This window comes from Bolinopsis microptera, chromosome 6 (genome assembly GCF_026151205.1).
Source record: "Bolinopsis microptera isolate Bmic1 chromosome 6, MBARI_Bmic_1.0, whole genome shotgun sequence".
Taxonomy (NCBI): domain Eukaryota; kingdom Metazoa; phylum Ctenophora; class Tentaculata; order Lobata; family Bolinopsidae; genus Bolinopsis; species Bolinopsis microptera.
In genome coordinates, this window is record NC_087077.1 from 19,492,404 (window position 1) to 19,513,850 (window position 21,447).

Below are 21,447 nucleotides of genomic sequence, written 5' to 3' on the forward strand. Positions count from 1 at the left end.
TAAAAGTGTTACCTTGATGTCCTCCGCAGTTATTTGATCCATAGCATCAGCCATCTCCTCGCAAGTGATGTGAGTCTTTCTGAGGAAGGTGTGACGTATGTCTTCAGCACACTTCTTGGGTTTCAGCTTGTTCATTCGTAGCTTCTTTACGATTGAGTCCTGGACGAGAAGTTTTTATAGTTTTATAGTTTTACAGTTTAGAATTTTACAGTTTCATCGTTTTGATTTTTATAATTTAGAGTTTTATAGTTTAGAGAGTTTCATAGTTTAGAGTTTCATAGTTTAGAGTTTCATAGTTTACAGTTTTATAGTTTAGAGTTTCATAGTTTAGAGTTTCATAGTGAGCACAACTTAGAGCAGTTCGACATCGTTTAAAGTCATGATAATACTGATCCTATCATTGACGAGCTATGAAGTAATCATTCGACCTCATCAATGCTGACCTTGTCAGTGACGAGTTATGAAGAAATCAATGAAGACCTCATTAATTTCCTCGTTCCACGAAGATATTCCTCATGTAACTGGATCCCAGGATCCCTTCTCGAAGAATTGGACCTACTCACGTGTAAATGTGACAAATAACCCCAAATAATCACCCAGATTGAAACGAGCCAAAATTTGAGAGATTTTCCTTAAATATCTCAGCCAACTAATCAGCAGATTTTGGGGTTTGGTAACGTGCTTAGACCAATCAAACACTGCCTAGATGTTCATGTGACAAACTATCGCAGTAGCAGTCGCTACGGTTACCCGGGTTTATTATATCAGGGTTAGTACGTACCAAAACGGGTATTTACTTTGAGTAGACGAATTTCACTGAGGTGTGTTCACTCAATTTCAAACCATCAATCCTCTACAGTTTGTTTGTTGCACGTACGGTGCCGGTAGTTCTTATGACCAATCTGCAGTTGGTCATTAGAACTCCCAGAAATTAGAACTCCCAGAAATTAGAACTCCCAGAAATTAGAACTCCCAGAAATTAGAACTCCCAGAAATTAGAACTCCCAGAAATTAGAACTCCCAGAAATAATTTCATTTTTTCAGCCAACACGCCTTGCTGCGATTATTTCCCAGAGTCAGGCACTGTCTTATTATAATATGTAAGTGAAGTGTGGGTTGAACAGGGAATACATTTCCATCAAACTTAGTCTACAACTGTCGCCTAATGTCTAAAGCGTCTGGGGATAATAATAAATGCCAAGCAACACAGACGTTCTAGGTTATCACCAATTCAGACAGACGGCATACCCAGCAATCAGTGTGTTTTAGTGTGTATTAGTGTGTATTAGTGTGTATTAATATTATGTGGGCGGTGGCTGGTAGTATTAGCTAGACACGCTGTTAACAGCTATTAATAGCTCCACTATTTCAGTAACCATTACTAATTAACACATCAAATATTTGCGACAGCAGCCCCGAAGTCGGCTAGAGCCAACTAGTCGGGGTAATGATGTGATACCCCGGCTCGTTTTCACTTTGTATTTTCGGAAGTTGATACCCCATAGTAGATTCTAGACTTTTTTGGAGAGGTAATTAACGTGCAGTCAAACTAAGGACTTAACCGGAATGGTTCTTGTTGTCTGATAGCATTTCTGTACTTAGAAATAATTTTCCTTTCACAAAACTGAGTTTTCCTTTTTACCGTTTCTTGAGATGCCTTTCTTGGATAGTTCGTACTCACTGTGGCCTCCAGATATCAGGTACGTTAGATTCATAAAGTTATTATCATCACGATTATTTTGATTATCATGATAGTTATTATTATGATTATCAAATATCATGGCTATGATAGTTTTTTAGAGAAGTAATAAATGTGCAGTCAAACTAATTTTAATATTATGATAGTTATTATTATGATTATTAAATCATTGTGACAGTTTTGCTATCTGTTAAATCATGGCTTCTCGCCTTTATTTTTCTGAATATAATAACATAGCCACCAACAACGGAGCTGTTTCTTTATTCTCACTATCACAGTTTCATCGTAAGGTGTGTCTGATAAGTGCCTCTAATTACTCCCATAGCTACCGTCATAGCTACCGTCAAAATATCTGGTAAAAGGCTTCTAATGGCTTAAATATAGCCTATAAATAGACTATAATATTTTCTGATAAAGAAAGAATCAGATTTAAAGATTTCAGCTGATCCTTTCCTTAATCTTAACATCTTTATTTGCTGTCTGATATAATGTTCTCAATTAAACGTATTTATTTGTCAGCAATTTGAAGAAGACACATACAGTGTGGTACTGGTAACGTTAACTTAATAACTTAATAACTTAATAACTTAATAACTTAATAACTTAATAACTTAATAACTTAATAACTTAATAACTTAATAACTTAATAACTTAATAACTTAATAACTTAACTTGGTAAATTTTAAACGTTAACTTAATAACTTAATAACTTAATAGCTTAACGTTACTCGAATAACTTAACGTTAACTTAATAACTTAACGTTAACTTAATAACTTAAGATTAATCTTATATAAGATTAATTAAAAAGATCTTGGAGTCGATGTTACTCCTAAGCTAAGTTGGAATAGTCAGTGCGACAGAATTTATACTAAGGCCTGCCAACAACTTGGTATGGTCAGAAGAGATGGCCATATTGTCATTGATCAGAAACGTCGCCGGGCGCTTTACCTCTCCCTGGTTCGTAGCCAATTCGAAAATTGTTCCATAATCTGGCGCCCTTGTAATAAATCACTTAGTGATAAATTAGAAAGTCTCCAAAAGAGAGCTATTAAATGGATTCTGTCTGAAGAGGGCCGCAGTTATCCACCTGAGCAATATGTCAAAAAGTGCAAGCTTGTCGACATTCTCCCTTTGTCTCAAAAGTTTGACTTGAATGATCTTATTTTTTTCCACAAAGTTCTTAACAATTTAATTCCTGTATCGCTGCCTCACTATCTCTCTTTATATCAGGGCACTTCTCGACTAAGACGTTGCCACCTCGACAGTCTGTCTATTGTGTCATCAATTTTACCTAAGTTAAGTCAGAATTCACACACCACATGTACCTCAAATAGCCCACTGGCAAAATCATTTTTCTACAGAACCCATATACTGTGGAATGGACTCCCTTTACAGGTAAGACAGATTGTGTCTACTAGTCTTTTCAAAGCTGAGGTCACTAAGCATCTATGGAAATATTTATTGGATAGTGAAACAACAGTCTAGCCTAGTCTCTTTGCTCCCCATATTATTATTATTTTTGTTTTATTAATTTTTTTATCTACCTTCCTATACTTTCAACATCATATCACACTTCACCCGCACACCTTCTCACACATTAATGACCATTTCAGACCTGTATCTAATGTATCTGGAATTTGACGTATTGAAATACAAATTTTGACTATATATCCACAGTTATTCACCATGGATTTGTTTGTTATTAAATAGTTTTTCATAAATTTTTGGATTTAGATTAATTCGATGTAATGGGTCCAAGTTACTGCGGACATAGTTCACTATGTGTTTACCGTGTTTGGGTGCCCATCATATTTTACAGATGGGGGCGATATTTTGAACGATTCTATTTTATATTCATCTATTGCTGTACTCTGTAAAATTTGAAAAGTATTTAATAAAAAAAAAACTGCAAAACATTGAATGGGCGAACCATTCCTATCAGGAAATTTGCTAAATCGTCGAATTAAAAGTGACGACTCGGCGACTCGAAAACAATAAATAAACGGTTAAATCACAACCACTTCTGAGTAACGTAAAATCGTCTCACGGCTGATAGCGAGTTATTAACCCGCTAATCGCTATTTACGAGGTGTTTTTATTTACCAGCTACCTTATTACAGTTTAAAACTAGCCAGTATGATTATTAAACTAATTAATGGCATTTCGAGCAGTCGCAAATGGTTGCCATTTATTTCTTAGTAAACAAAATCTCGCTGGTTCTAAGTCTGCTCCTTAATAAACTCCTTGTCTAGTTTAACATCTTAGAGTAACTAAATAAATTCATAGCCTGTAGATAAGGAGACTGATAATGCATATTAAGGGGGCAGGGGAGCTGGAGGGGGTAGAGGGGTATGGGTGGGGGAGACCGGGGCCGGGGGTCTTATCATATTAACGCTATTATAACGGTCGGTATTCATCTCAATTCATTATTGTGAATGTCGTTATATTATCTTCAATCTAGGTCGTTCAATAAGATCGCAAGTTATGAATATGAATAATGTAACAGGTTGATATGATCGCAGACCACAGACTTCACTAAGTCTGTATTTCTGTGGCAGAGCATGGCAACTTGACATAATTCTTTATTCCTATGGTCCTTACACCACTAACATTTTCTGACAAAAGGGCTTTAAAAATATCACTTAAAAATCTGAGGTTTTTAAGCATCTTTGACACATTTGTGACAAATTTTTTATTTTGCATCGAGTCCGCCAACAAATAACACCACTCTAAGCTTCATCATTACGATACAGTAAAACTATTGGACTACGATAAATGAGGACTTGCCACCCCATGGCAACATTAAAATATATTGACTCTGTTACATCGTTTCCTCAAAAATGTAATATATTTGTAGTGTTGTAATTAGTTTAAAACGTTTAACGAATTCAGAATATCAAAAATGGTCTTTCAGCGCATTTTTTAGAAAGCAGCAGACCAGCCGGGCCCGATAAGGACCTTATGGTAACTAGTAGTGTAACTGTGGTAACTAGTAGTGTAACTATGGTAACTAGTAGTGTAACTATGGTAACTAGTAGTGTAACTATGGTAACTAGTAGTGTAACTATGGTAACTAGTAGTGTAACTATGGTAACTAGTAGTGTAACTATGGTAACTAGTAGTGTAACTATGGTAACTAGTAGTGTAACTATGGTAACTAGTAGTGTAACTATGGTAACTATTAGTGTAACTATGGTAACTATTAGTGTAACTATGGTAACTAGTAGTGTAACTATGGTAACTAGTAGTGTAACTATGGTAACTAGTAGTGTAACTATGGTAACTAGTAGTGTAACTATGGTAACTAGTAGTGTAACTATGGTAACTAGTAGTGTAACTATGGTAACTGGTAGTGTAACTATGGTAACTAGTAGTGTAACTATGGTAACTAGTAGTGTTACTATGGTAACAACAAGGAACCCATGTAAATTGTAAAGTACTAGTAGGAAGTGCTACACCACGTACCAACACTACCTGATACCGAGCCTGGGTTTAACTGATATCCAAGGCAATTGTAGGTGTTATACAGGATTAAACAGAACAGCTCTTGCTCTTAGGTTCTTGTATTATTACACTGAGCACTTGTAGACTGAGCTGTTCACCCTTGTAATGTTGGTCGACAGCAGACGTAGGATATCTTGTATGTGGTCTAGTTCAGCCTTGTATAGTCTAGTATAATAGTCTAGTATAGACTAGTATAGTCTAGTATAGTCTAGTATAGTCTAGTATAGACTAGCATAGTCTAGTATAGTACAATATAGTATAGTATAATATAGTATAGTATAGACTATAGCCCACTATAGTCTAGTAGAAAAATCGTTCATTTCAGTATTTAAATTTAATGTTTCCAAAGAATTTCGACTGAAAGGAATACACAATTTTCTGCTTTCTTGGGCTTTCTTGTATTACATACAAGAAAGCAGATATTAGCGATTTAATCCAATCTCCATACCAAGAAACTATCATGATGCGCGAAATTCTTCATTATTCTGCGATTCAATCTAATCTGTGAGTATTGAACTGGACTCGAATAAATATACAAATATACAAAAGTTTAAAGTTCGCAGCCATCTTTTGAATTTGTTCGATGTTAATATTGAACGTTTACGATCTTGTATTGTGAACGCATGTCATGTATTATTACATATCACTATTTTAAGAATCGCAGCATGCATATTGTTATAATGGTTTACTGTTTGAATATAAAGCTCGCGCTTGTTAAGTAAGTGTACGTGATATTATGAGCTGTATCTACTTCAAGTGTTCCTTTACTTTACGTACGTGCCGTTAATCTTTCATGACACAAATCTTTTCAAGAAATTTCATTTTCTTAGTTTTTTAAATACTTTGCGCCTTTCTATTTTTGGAATTTGGAGGAAGTTTAAAAGCGGATAATATAATTACTAATCTTTGGTCCATACATATTATAATATTATTATAATTCACTTCTAGCTGTTTAGTCTATTATCAATCAGTCACATAACTACAAATTAAACAAAATGGAATATTAAAGAGAATGTTGTAACAAATAGGCGATCAGAACCAGTGACTAACCTTAACAGCGGTAAAGTTGAAACTGTTCTCTGAAGCATTGAAGAACTCTTCTAGAGTTGATTTGAAGTACTTGAACATTTTGTCGCTGTAACCATCGTAACAGAGCCTGAACCCTTCTCGCTCCACTTCTACAGTTGATCTATGAATATTTGAGGTTCAGGAATTTAATGAGATTTCCCCTCAGTGAATTTGATAATGAAAACTGGGCTGAACTACTAGGAGGAAAACCATCAGAAACCGTTCAGAAACCACTTTTTGGAACCGCGCCAAAATGTCAATATTTGTCATAAATATTATGTCAAAGGTGGTTAAAAACTAAGGATTTTTGAGTGGTATTTAAGCCCTTTTGTCAGAAAACGGTAAATCTAGGGTTAATACTAATTCCAAGGCTAAAGTTTGACTAGAAGTTAGTGCCAAAATTTGAACATTTAAGATTCAGGAATCCGATGGGATTGTCATTTAATAACAATTCAAAATAGTGATGAGATATAAGTTATGCGTGATTGTTTGATGAATGCCTTGAAAGCCAATCCTAACTTATTATGAAATAATAATATATTCTTGTTGAGTAAAGAAGACTGCTGTGTCCACTCGGCCATGATCAACATCTCAACATGATCAGGTGACTAATACCCACTAATTGACAAAATACTCAATTAATTGTGAAGGTTGAAATTTAAACCAGAATGTAAGCTTTTATGTTAGGATTAAGGATTAAATTAGTTGATTGAAAGGTTGCACCAACAAAGCAATGTTAACTTGACGTTAACTTGACGTCGACTGTCACTTATAGGATTTCATAGTAACATTAACAAATAAAATACAGGTTTGCTATGCTGTGGGACTACGAAGTACGAACCCCCTCCAGCCAGTCTCAAGCTTGTCGCCTTGATAACCTTGATAGCTCAAATTATTTGTTAAAAAATGTTGTAGTATTGAAACTAATATTAACTAATGTTGACACTGCTGGTAAGTCCTAAGTAAGACAGTTGAACCCGTACTCTAACTTCACGGCATTTTTAACATTACATTCTGGACTGTTCCGATATAGGTCCAACATCTTGTACGTAGGTTATATTATGAAAGTAACGCGTTCTGCAGGAATCTCGTCCATTCTTTACTCTCGAACTAGAGACTGTCGGCTCTCAACGTTCTGACTCTTATTTGCCTTGTAAGTTCTGGACCTGATTTTTGGTCGGCACTCTTCATTCCATCTTAATTCCACCACATCTTCATAACCAGCCCCTAGGCCCCCCCCCCTCCTCACTCCTCATTCCCATGTGAGCCAACTGTACAGTGCGTTTCTGTCATCATTAAAGTTACAGGCTCGTCTGACTTATTACAACTTTACAATGATGTGGTACACAGGGTAGTGTTCCAATAACAGGTTAATTACAGACCCATCTAGACTACAATCCCCTCACCACTTTAATATTCCCCGCTCCAGCCTACATCTCGAGTGGGAACAGATGGTAGAAAGAGAGGAAGGAGGGATAAAGAGAGACAAGGCTCTCTTGTACGTAGATAGACAGAGCTCGCATTGTAGGAGTGTCTATAACAGTTCACTGTTCATAACTGTTCATAACAGTTCATAATATGTTGAAGATTCATGTGCTCACGTGGCCTTTATAAAACTTCCAGAATAGATCAAGTCTTGATTGGACGTGGTCTTTAAAAGCTGCATAGAATGTTTAATTATATCAAATATTATTATATTTTAATTCGTTTGCCATATTGTGTTTATCTGAATTGCTGACTAGCACCCTCATACCCTCGTTGTGTTCTAAGGCTGCTAAAACCGCTTGTAACATAGCTGCCATTGTTCATATTAGTGTTGTAGTAAAACTTACGGCATAAAAAGCAATTCAACCGGCCTTTAGTTTGCCAGTTTTAATTAACTCTTTACAAAGTTTAATAATTTGGTGCCAATGGGACAGCAACTTTCAGTCCATTTGTTTCATGTTCCATTATATTATATTAAACTGCCTTTTATTCCTTTAACAGCCTTTAAATAGTCAGGGACCGGGGTTGCGAATTGCTGTTCAATTTGTGACGACTTGCTTACGCATTACAGTAAAACGTCAATCAACTTATACAGCATTTCAGTACAGTAACATTACAGTAAAATTTACAGAACCAAGCAGTACATAACGGCGTCAGGTACTGCTTGGTTCAGTTCTGTCTGTTTATTGTTTAATCACAGTATTCACGGCGCTCACTAGTATTCTCGTTCCAATACAGTATAAGCGTTCAGTTTGGAGACGTTCTTTTGTCTCTGTATTGTAAGCCGCTTACGGTCTGCTCGCTCCAGGATCAGCCTCTATTGTACCGTGCAGCTTGGGTTCTAGTTTCTAGACACAATTCCAGAGTTTTATAATTTTAATCTACTTAACTACTCAGTAGTACGACTCTCCTCTCACTATACCCCTGGTACATTCCTCAATAATGGATTGAATTTAGGTTTCCCATAAAATTGTTGCTATAAGTATAATTGATTAAAATAAAATTTGTTGTTTTCTTGCTTCTCCACCGTTAGTTTGACCAAGTGTAACCCTTTGAACCGAGAGTTACTCTCCAGACCTAACTACCGATACTCGGATAGTTCAACACAATATATATTCTGTGGTCTCAGATAAGTTATCTTACCAAATAGATATTATGCAACCTTACTAGCAGCCTGCAGCTGCAACTATCGTCAGATTAGCGGTATAAATAGAATATGCAGTCCCGGTTAAATTGTTAACGTTTAATACATAAGTACGACACGCCTCTGTCTGAAATAGATTCTATAAATATTTAACAAATAATTTGCTGATCCATTCATCATATTATTATATGTTGTATAGTCTTAGTTTTAACGATTTGTAAACTGATATTTAAAATCCAATACAATCCGATAAAGTGATAAATACCAGAGCTGCATTATTGTAAATTACTTATTAAATTGCATGTCTTTAATTTTGAAAGTTACAAACATTGCCTTGTACGACAGTTGGGGGCGTTTTATTCAATTATCTAAACAATTTCTATTTTGCAGACAGTCTCAGATATTTACGCTATTTTTGGTGTTCTTAATTCCCAGTCTAGAGGCAGTCAGATGATTTGTGATAGTCGGCATGTTGTCGGCATGTTGTCGTGTCGGCATGTTGTGTAATTGTGAACTATTCAACTACCTGGTCTCTGCTAAAAGCTCACATCGTGTCTATGTATGAGATGTATCTGGTTCACAAATTTGTGCCCTCTATTTCTATAATTATATTTTTACAATTCTCTGTTCGTAGGAAATGTTAGTGTGATTGCTTTGTTATTCCGTATCCAAGGGATAGAAATTGCCGAAACAATGAAACCCACCCAATGCAATTGCTCAATGATCTGAGTCCAAAGACTGAAATAAATCTTAACGCCAGTTCCACGCGTGATGGTTGTCTTATATAAGATATGAAGAGAAGTACACTTAATTAAATTCGAAAGTACTTGAAAATTAGTAAAAGAGCTCTTGAAGGTTATAACATCTTTTTAATAAAGAAGTAGCTGAAATGAGCAGCAGATGTGAGTTGTGGAACTACAATAAGAGTTCTTAGTTATAATACTTAACACTTGATTAACACTGAGTACTTTCTCACATCTGTACCAGCCCTTTGAAGATCTTAGTTTGATTCTTCTTTATAGCGCTTTCAGAACTCGAATTCTGAATAATTATTATTTCGTTTGCTTTCTGCACGGTTTTGAATATTCAATACAAGAGAATACAAGGCCAGGTCTCTCCCGAACGTTGGGATGGCCTGAAGTGCTTACCTCCTTTTCAGTAACCCTCTGTGCCGAGGCACTATACTAGCTATAGGGGGGTTAGTCCTACGAGCCAGAGAGTGTGTATCACCAGCCGAATATTGAATATTCAGGATTGCTATATTCAGGATTGCTAAAGTAGTGGATGACCTTGCTGTACGGCAAGTTAAACAAGGATCTGAAACTACTAGGTTCCGTACAGACTCAACTCTGCACCCGTGTCAATATGTTCATTATATGCAAGCCTCTTGATTTATAATATACTGTGTTCTACTGTAGAATTACTTACTTTGTGTTACTTTATATAGATTCTCTTCTGGACAGTATGAAGTAAGTCCTCCAATCATTCCTAGTATAGACCTTTTTAAAGAACCAGAAGAGAGTTATTTGTGATGGTTGTTTACCCTTTTGTGGGTGGGGTATCCGGGAAGCCTTTCAAGAATTTAGCAAGAGAGGATTTTAAGTTTCCAATATATTTATTGAGTTTACTCCCGCGGAGAGTAAGTTCCATGTCTTAGCTGCTACTCCAAAAGTGTTCTCATAGTAGGTTGAGATCAAATTATTAATTATTAAGATCAAATTGATGATAAACAGAATCTCGTGCTGGCTGTTTAAGTTGACCCAAAACTGGTCCCGATAGAAAATATTTTGCAACATAAAAATTACATTTTCTATCTTTAACGGCCAGGTAGCGCAGTTGGTTAGAACGCCTGTCTTACAATCGTTAGGTTGCGAGTTCGAAACCCACTGACTGCCTGGTCGTGGGGTGAGCGTCGTCGACGTTCAGCTAAGGATCATGAGTGGTCTATGCAGCCCCCCGGTCTACTCAGCCGAATACTCGAGAAATCGGGTGTGAGGGTTAAATGAGGAGCTGCACATTGCAGCAAAGTCTCGGACGAAGAAAGTATGGTACACACTACCTTAACCGTCACTGGCCATAAAGATCCTTCGGCTTCCTGTAATTGGCTGGTTGCACTTGTGTAACATTGTGGCTGTTGGAATACACCGAAGTAAAATAAGTGTCTAGATAAAAAAAAAATGGCTTATTAAAAGATACACTTTTCAACAGGTCAACAATCATTAGCGCCTTTCAAATGAATCATTTAAAATACTCAATCTTTACCGGAAGTTTTTGTTTCTTTTATTACCTTTGCAATTTAGTCAGGTGGCTGGACCTCTAGAAAATTTGCTATCACAGGCAACAGTTTTGTGTACGACGTTTCTCATTTTAGCTAAAATCATAATTTGTAGCTTTCTCTAGAAGTAGACTCTAAGGCGTCCCTTGCTAGTGGTTGATTCGTTTTGAAATACGAACCATTATGTGATACAAAATTGGTATGTATACAAGCATTGGGGGTCTGGGACTTTAATAGTTTAAGTTTGCATTCTTTATTTATAACCCTTAATTTAAATCGACGATATCACTTTCAGTAACCAAACCAAAGTTTGCCGCTTATCAAATCTTTGTTTTATAATCACGCCGAAACCCAATGAAATAAAGGAATCATATCGAGCAAAATTATAGATTCAGCAGTTGTACGTGATGGTTAATGTTATCTCTCCTCCGCAAGCATCTCACTCTGCTAGATATACCCAAATAGCACTGAACAGTCAATTAATCACTCCTCCGCAAGCAATTTCAGCTCCATCGGCAACAATAAATTACCCATGTTATCTAACCAGATCTAGCAATTTCATGCAAACTGAACTTTGCTAGATCTGGTTAGATACCATGGGTAATTTATTGTTTCTGATGAGTTTGTATGAAATTGCTTGCGGAGGAGTGATTAAGATCAGGTTAGATACCATGGCTCCATGGGTAATTTATTGTTTCTGATGGAGTTTGCATGAAATTGCTGCTCTAACTGCATGAAAACGTGCAGAGTGGTTACTTATAATAAGCAATTAAGTTGCCTTCTTCAAGGACGAATAACATAATATAGATAACTACATCTTTTTTTTTCATTCTTCAATTTTGCCATGAAGCCCTCTGACGTTTTACGTGTCATACCGTCATAGTTAATAACATAATTTAATATCTTAAGTTAATTAAAGTACTTAAAAGATCTGTAGTTAATAATTTGATATCTCAATATTTGTAAGGTACAGACATTAGGTCATATCATTAGTAGCCGGTATAGGTGGTACTGTGGTTACTAGTTACTAGTTACTGTGGTTGCATCATTGTCCTCAAGTATAAGAGCCTGCTAACTTTACATCAGTCATCCGTAATATTCTCCGAGTAAGGGTGCGAATAAACGCCTATGAGTACACGATAACTGAACTTAACCCAAATTGGGGTATATATTATCATGTATGTGTGTTTTAATTTAAGCGTCATTGGATGGAAATTTGCCCTACAATCGGTCAAGTCACGCACTTTACTAAGTTGTCAGTTCCATCTACTTGAGTCTGAAGAGTCACGTACCAGCCCACTTTACTAAGTTGTCAGGTCCATCTACTTGAGTCTGAAGAGTCACGTACCAGCCCACTTTACTAAGTTGTCAGTTCCATCTACTTGAGTCTGAAGAGTAATTTCAAAACAATGGTATCCTAATTAGAATTGTAGTTTTAATGGTGCTCGCTGGAATGTTTTTTTGAGGGGTTTCTCGCATACTTTAACATCTTTTCTCTTTAGCTTTAGTATTTAGTATGCATTAACATCTTTTCTCTTTAGCATTAGTATTTAGTATGCATTAACATCTTTTCTCTTTAGCATTAGTATGCGTTAACATCTTTTCTCTTTAGCTTTAGTATTAGTATGCGTTAACATCTTTTCTCTTTAGCATTAGTATGCGTTAACATCTTTTCTCTTTAGCTTTAGTATTTAGTATGCGTTAACATCTTTTCTCTTTAGCATTAGTATGCGTTAACATCTTTTCTCTTTAGCTTTAGTATTTAGTATGCGTTAACATCTTTTCTCTTTAGCATTAGTATGCGTTTACATCTTTTCTCTTTAGCATTAGTATGCGTTAATATCTTTTCTCTTTAGCATTAGTATGCGTTAATATCTTTTCTCTTTAGCATTAGTATGCGTTAATATCTTTTCTCTTTAGCATTAGTATGCGTTAATATCTTTTCTCTTTAGCATTAGTATGCGTTAATATCTTTTCTCTTTAGCATTAGTATGCGTTAACATCTTTTCTCTTTAGCTTTAGCATTAGTATGCGTTAATATCTTTTCTCTTTAGCTTTAGTATTTAGTATGCCTTAACATCTTTCCTCTTTAGCATTAGTATTTAGTATGCGTTAACATCTTTTCTCTTTAGCATTAGTATGCGTTAACATCTTTTCTCTTTAGCATTAGTATTTAGTATGCGTTAATATTTTCAAGACATTGTCCATTTCCGTCGACATCATTTCCAGTATTAGCTTCATATCATTGCTTTTTCTGATTAAGATAAGTTCACAATAACGTTATTTATATTTTATTTATTGCTCCTTATAATATTCCTTGCATATTTGTTTCTTTTTCTTATATGTGCATTTTCATTTGGCTTCCTGGGGTCAGCGTCAAGCAGACAAAAGTCAGGAATTCAGGAACTCGGGGAGAAACTAGTCTGGTCAAGATAGTTGTGGAAACCCTGTATAGTAATACCCCGATTTACCGCGGAGTTTGGGGGAAAGGAAACATTCGCAGTAAATCGGGATTTTACTGTATAGTAATATAACAAAATTTGAATCTAAGCATGCTGTTGTGGTTTCTTGTGGCAACAGTTCTAATCAAGTTACACATTTGTAGCTCACTACCTTGAACTAACACTGTGAGATACCAGAGAAGATAGAAGCCTTGCTTAAGTTACCCCATTTGTAGCTCACTACCTTAAACTAACATTGTGAGATACCAGAGAAGATAGAAGCCTTGCTTCACCATGACACAGACCCCCTGGTTGTAGACCCTGATATAGGTAATAACCCTCCAGTTTCCTCAGTTCATCTTCATACTCAACATCGCTCCCTATAAATAGATCTCGATAGTGCTATCCACGATTCTTCCTGTACTAGATTTCGAGAAGTTGATTATTTTCAATATGTTTAGCAGCAAGCACACAATGATTCATAATTATCGTTACAAACATGGTCACACACATGCGAAATAAGCTGTTTGCTGTGACCATGTCGTGTCGATCACTCCAGTTTACAACTAATAAGTTAATGTGATATATAAGTAATTAATTAATTGTATAGTATATAAGTTAATAACCACCTCCCATGCAGAGTATATTGCAGACTCTTTATTAATCTATCTTATTTTATTAATTAATTGACTGTCAAGTTTATTGCTTGCACGTTATTATTGTTAGCATAATTTTTACTCTGTGTCGTTCGCGTTTGTCTTGTCCAGTTGGTTAACGTAATCACTTATATATTATGAGAAATTACAAATGTTGACAATGTGAAAATGTGAAAATTATAAATTTAAAAATTATAGATTGTGTTTTTTTGTATCTCATTATCCGAGTTTTCTTTCGCAGGCATCACTAAAAAGTCCCAACTCTGAGCAACATTAATTTATCTCAGGCGTCTAACAAATTTGACATATTTCATCACTTGATTTGATAGAAACTTAAAATAGTCAGTATTTTTGCGGCACACACTATTAATAAAGTATACTTATAGCATGAGTTCTATTTAACTTTTCCAATCTCCGTAAGTTTCAGGAGCCATATTTCTCCTAGATTTTTGTCTAAACTCATATTTAACAAATCCTTAGCCAGATTCGTTGGCAAGATCCACTTACCCATAATTATATGGACTGGTACTTGGTTTCCAATAACTTAATACCGAGACTGTAGACTAGCATACTTACTTCAGCACGTGACAGCTATTCTGGGATATGATTGGTCGTTGCTGGAGGCTGCTAGAGGGATTGGTTTATGGCTGCCACGTGCCAGAGTATTATGGTCCACCTCTGGTCATGTCTATGGTTTATTGAAAGTTATTAAGAGTTATTCAGAGTGGCTGTTATCACATACGTCGAGTTGTTTTACTATAGTACTATAATAACATCTAATAACGTTGTTTAGGCTGTTTTTACTTTACTTTCTAGCTTCTCAGGCCATATCGTGCAAAATGCCGTTATGTTTAATATCATTATTGGATTGGGTAAAACATATTATTCAGTTTTATATGAAGCCCATAGTTAAAGATCAGTTTAATCTCTCTCAGCTCTCTACCTTGCATTCAGATTGTGGTCCAGGAAGGTTTCTTTTTTGAGACACGCAGCGTCATATTTTGTAACATTTCAGATGCCAACCTATAATTAGATTATTATTTAGCGTGCTCTCCTTTCAGATGCACATACCAACCTATAATTAGATTATTATTTAGCGTGCTCTCCTTTTCAGATGCACATACCAACCTATAATTAGATTATTATTTAGCGTGCTCTCCTTTCAGATGCACATACCAACCTATAATTAGATTATTATTTAGCGTGCTCTCCTTTTTCAGATGCACATACCAACCTATAATTAGATTATTATTTAGCGTGCTCTCCTTTCAGATGCACATACCAACCTATAATTAGATTATTATTTAACGTGCTCTCCTTTTTTCAGATGCGCATACCAACCTATAATTAGATTATTATTTAGCGTGCTCTCCTTTTTCAGATGCGCATACCAACCTATAATTAGATTATTATTTAGTGTGCTCTCCTTTTTCAGATGCACATACCAACCTATAATTAGATTATTATTTAGCGTGCTCTCCTTTCAGATGCACATACCAACCTATAATTAGATTATTATTTAGCGTGCTCTCCTTTCAGATGCACATACCAACCTATAATTAGATTATTATTTAGCGTGCTCTCCTTTCAGATGCACATACCAACCTATAATTAGATTATTATTTAGCGTGCTCTCCTTTTCAGATGCACATACCAACCTATAATTAGATTATTATTTAGCGTGCTCTCCTTTCAGATGCACATACCAACCTATAATTAGATTATTATTTAGCGTGCTCTCCTTTTCAGATGCACATACCAACCTATAATTAGATTATTATTTAGCGTGCTCTCCTTTTTCAGATGCACATACCAACCTATAATTAGATTATTATTTAGCGTGCTCTCCTTTTTCAGATGCACATACCAACCTATAATTAGATTATTATTTAGCGTGCTCTCCTTTCAGATGCACATACCAACCTATAATTAGATTATTATTTAGCGTGCTCTCCTTTCAGATGCACATACCAACCTATAATTAGATTATTATTTAGCGTGCTCTCCTTTCAGATGCACATACCAACCTATAATTAGATTATTATTTAGCGTGCTCTCCTTTTCAGATGCACATACCAACCTATAATTAGATTATTATTTAGCGTGCTCCCCTTTTCAGATGCACATACCAACCTATAATTAGATTATTATTTAGCGTGCTCCCCTTTCAGATGCACATACCAACCTATAATTAGATTATTATTTAGCGTGCTCTCCTTTCAGATGCACATACCAACCTATAATTAGATTATTATTTAGCGTGCTCTCCTTTCAGATGCACATACCAACCTATAATTAGATTATTATTTAGCGTGCTCTCCTTTCAGATGCACATACCAACCTATAATTAGATTATTATTTAGCGTGCTCTCCTTTCAGATGCACATACCAACCTATAATTAGATTATTATTTAGCGTGCTCTCCTTTCAGATGCACATACCAACCTATAATTAGATTATTATTTAGCGTGCTCTCCTTTCAGATGCACATACCAACCTATAATTAGATTATTATTTAGCGTGCTCTCCTTTCAGATGCACATACCAACCTATAATTAGATTATTATTTAGCGTGCTCTCCTTTTCAGATGCACATACCAACCTATAATTAGATTATTATTTAGCGTGCTCTCCTTTCAGATGCACATACCAACCTATAATTAGATTATTATTTAGCGTGCTCTCCTTTCAGATGCACATACCAACCTATAATTAGATTATTATTTAGCGTGCTCTCCTTTTCAGGTGCACATACCAACCTATAATTAGATTATTATTTAGCGTGCTCTCATTTCAGATGCACATACCAACCTATAATTAGATTATTATTTAGCGTGCTCTCCTTTTCAGATGCACATACCAACCTATAATTAGATTATTATTTAGCGTGCTCTCATTTCAGGTGCACATACCAACCTATAATTAGATTATTATTTAGCGTGCTCTCATTTCAGATGCACATACCAACCTATAATTAGATTATTATTTAGCGTGCTCTCCTTTCAGATGCACATACCAACCTATAATTAGATTATTATTTAGCGTGCTCTCATTTCAGGTGCACATACCAACCTATAATTAGATTATTATTTAGCGTGCTCCCCTTTCAGATGCACATACCAACCTATAATTAGATTATTATTTAGCGTGCTCTCATTTCAGGTGCACATACCAACCTATAATTAGATTATTATTTAGCGTGCTCCCCTTTCAGATGCACATACCAACCTATAATTAGATTATTATTTAGCGTGCTCTCATTTCAGGTGCACATACCAACCTATAATTAGATTATTATTTAGCGTGCTCTCATTTCAGGTGCACATACCAACCTATAATTAGATTATTATTTAGCGTGCTCCCCTTTCAGATGCACATACCAACCTATAATTAGATTATTATTTAGCGTGCTCTCATTTCAGGTGCACATACCAACCTATAATTAGATTATTATTTAGCGTGCTCTCCTTTCAGATGCTCATACCAACCTATAATTAGATTATTATTTAGCGTGCTCCCCTTTCAGATGCTCATACCAACCTATAATTAGATTATTATTTAGCGTGCTCTCATTTCAGGTGCACATACCAACCTATAATTAGATTATTATTTAGCGTGCTCTCCTTTCAGATGCACATACCAACCTATAATTAGATTATTATTTAGCGTGCTCTCATTTCAGATGCACATACCAACCTATAATTAGATTATTATTTAGCGTGCTCTCCTTTCAGATGCACATACCAACCTATAATTAGATTATTATTTAGCGTGCTCTCATTTCAGGTGCACATACCAACCTATAATTAGATTATTATTTAGCGTGCTCTCCTTTTTCAGATGCACATACCAACCTATAATTAGATTATTATTTAGCGTGCTCTCATTTCAGATGCACATACCAACCTATAATTAGATTATTATTTAGCGTGCTCTCCTTTTCAGATGCACATACCAACCTATAATTAGATTATTATTTAGCGTGCTCTCATTTCAGGTGCACATACCAACCTATAATTAGATTATTATTTAGCGTGCTCTCATTTCAGATGCACATACCAACCTATAATTAGATTATTATTTAGCGTGCTCTCATTTCAGGTGCACATACCAACCTATAATTAGATTATTATTTAGCGTGCTCTCCTTTCAGATGCACATACCAACCTATAATTAGATTATTATTTAGCGTGCTCTCCTTTCAGGTGCACATACCAACCTATAATTAGATTATTATTTAGCGTGCTCTCATTTCAGGTGCACATACCAACCTATAATTAGATTATTATTTAGCGTGCTCTCCTTTCAGATGCACATACCAACCTATAATTAGATTATTATTTAGCGTGCTCTCCTTTCAGGTGCACATACCAACCTATAATTAGATTATTATTTAGCGTGCTCTCCTTTTCAGATGCACATACCAACCTATAATTAGATTATTATTTAGCGTGCTCTCATTTCAGGTGCACATACCAACCTATAATTAGATTATTATTTAGCGTGCTCTCCTTTCAGATGCACATACCAACCTATAATTAGATTATTATTTAGCGTGCTCTCCTTTTCAGGTGCACATACCAACCTATAATTAGATTATTATTTAGCGTGCTCTCATTTCAGATGCACATACCAACCTATAATTAGATTATTATTTAGCGTGCTCTCCTTTTCAGATGCACATACCAACCTATAATTAGATTATTATTTAGCGTGCTCTCCTTTTTCAGATGCACATACCAACCTATAATTAGATTATTATTTAGCGTGCTCTCATTTCAGATGCTCATACCAACCTATAATTAGATTATTATTTAGCGTGCTCTCATTTCAGATGCTCATACCAACCTATAATTAGATTATTATTTAGCGTGCTCTCCTTTCAGATGCACATACCAACCTATAATTAGATTATTATTTAGCGTGCTCTCATTTCAGGTGCACATACCAACCTATAATTAGATTATTATTTAGCGTGCTCTCATTTCAGATGCTCATACCAACCTATAATTAGATTATTATTTAGCGTGCTCTCATTTCAGATGCTCATACCAACCTATAATTAGATTATTATTTAGCGTGCTCTCATTTCAGATGCTCATACCAACCTATAATTAGATTATTATTTAGCGTGCTCCCCTTTCAGATGCACATACCAACCTATAATTAGATTATTATTTAGCGTGCTCTCCTTTCAGGTGCACATACCAACCTATAATTAGATTATTATTTAGCGTACTCCCCTTTCAGGTGCACATACCAACCTATAATTAGATTATTATTTAGCGTGCTCCCCTTTCAGGTGCACATACCAACCTATAATTAGATTATTATTTAGCGTGCTCCCCTTTTTCAGATGCACATACCAACCTATAATTAGATTATTATTTAGCGTGCTCTCCTTTCAGATGCTCATACCAACCTATAATTAGATTATTATTTAGCGTGCTCTCCTTTCAGGTGCACATACCAACCTATAATTAGATTATTATTTAGCGTGCTCTCATTTCAGATGCACATACCAACCTATAATTAGATTATTATTTAGCGTGCTCTCCTTTCAGGTGCACATACCAACCTATAATTAGATTATTATTTAGCGTGCTCCCCTTTCAGATGCACATACCAACCTATAATTAGATTATTATTTAGCGTGCTCTCCTTTCAGGTGCACATACCAACCTATAATTAGATTATTATTTAGCGTACTCCCCTTTCAGGTGCACATACCAACCTATAATTAGATTATTATTTAGCGTGCTCCCCTTTCAGGTGCACATACCAACCTATAATTAGATTATTATTTAGCGTGCTCCCCTTTTTCAGATGCACATACCAACCTATAATTAGATTATTATTTAGCGTGCTCTCCTTTCAGATGCTCATACCAACCTATAATTAGATTATTATTTAGCGTGCTCTCCTTTCAGATGCACATACCAACCTATAATTAGATTATTATTTAGCGTGCTCTCCTTTCAGGTGCACATACCAACCTATAATTAGATTATTATTTAGCGTGCTCTCCTTTCAGATGCTCATACCAACCTATAATTAGATTATTATTTAGCGTGCTCTCATTTCAGGTGCACATACCAACCTATAATTAGATTATTATTTAGCGTGCTCTCCTTTCAGATGCACATACCAACCTATAATTAGATTATTATTTAGCGTGCTCTCCTTTCAGATGCACATACCAACCTATAATTAGATTATTATTTAGCGTGCTCTCATTTCAGGTGCACATACCAACCTATAATTAGATTATTATTTAGCGTGCTCTCCTTTCAGATGCTCATACCAACCTATAATTAGATTATTATTTAGCGTGCTCTCATTTCAGGTGCACTTACCAACCTATAATTAGATTATTATTTAGCGTGCTCTCCTTTCAGATGCACATACCAACCTATAATTAGATTATTATTTAGCGTGCTCTCCTTTCAGATGCACATACCAACCTATAATTAGATTATTATTTAGCGTGCTCTCCTTTCAGATGCACATACCAACCTATAATTAGATTATTATTTAGCGTGCTCTCCTTTCAGATGCTCATACCAACCTATAATTAGATTATTATTTAGCGTGCTCTCATTTCAGATGCACATACCAACCTATAATTAGATTATTATTTAGCGTGCTCTCCTTTCAGATGCACTTACCAACCTATAATTAGATTATTATTTAGCGTGCTCTCCTTTCAGATGCACATACCAACCTATAATTAGATTATTATTTAGCGTGCTCTCATTTCAGATGCACTTACCAACCTATAATTAGATTATTATTTAGCGTGCTCTCCTTTCAGATGCACTTACCAACCTATAATTAGATTATTATTTAGCGTGCTCTCCTTTCAGATGCACATACCAACCTATAATTAGATTATTATTTAGCGTGCTCTCATTTCAGATGCACTTACCAACCTATAATTAGATTATTATTTAGCGTGCTCTCCTTTCAGATGCACTTACCAACCTATAATTAGATTATTATTTAGCGTGCTCTCATTTCAGATGCACTTACCAACCTATAATTAGATTATTATTTAGCGTGCTCTCCTTTCAGATGCACTTACCAACCTATAATTAGATTATTATTTAGCGTGCTCTCCTTTCAGATGCACATACCAACCTATAATTAGATTATTATTTAGCGTGCTCTCATT

General features: G+C 35.4%; 1 protein-coding gene across 1 annotated transcript in view; it reads right to left on the reverse strand.

Moving 5' to 3' along the window:
* LOC134817483 (nardilysin-like) overlaps window positions 1-21,447 on the reverse strand; it is a 69,423-nt gene that overhangs the window by 16,089 nt on the left and 31,887 nt on the right. Inside the window, exons 18-19 of the mRNA XM_063826624.1 lie at window positions 6,255-6,393; window positions 13-159 (exon numbers count right to left, since the gene is read on the reverse strand). Coding sequence (XP_063682694.1) covers window positions 13-159; window positions 6,255-6,393 — 286 coding nt within the window. The remainder of the gene's footprint in view (window positions 1-12; window positions 160-6,254; window positions 6,394-21,447) is intronic.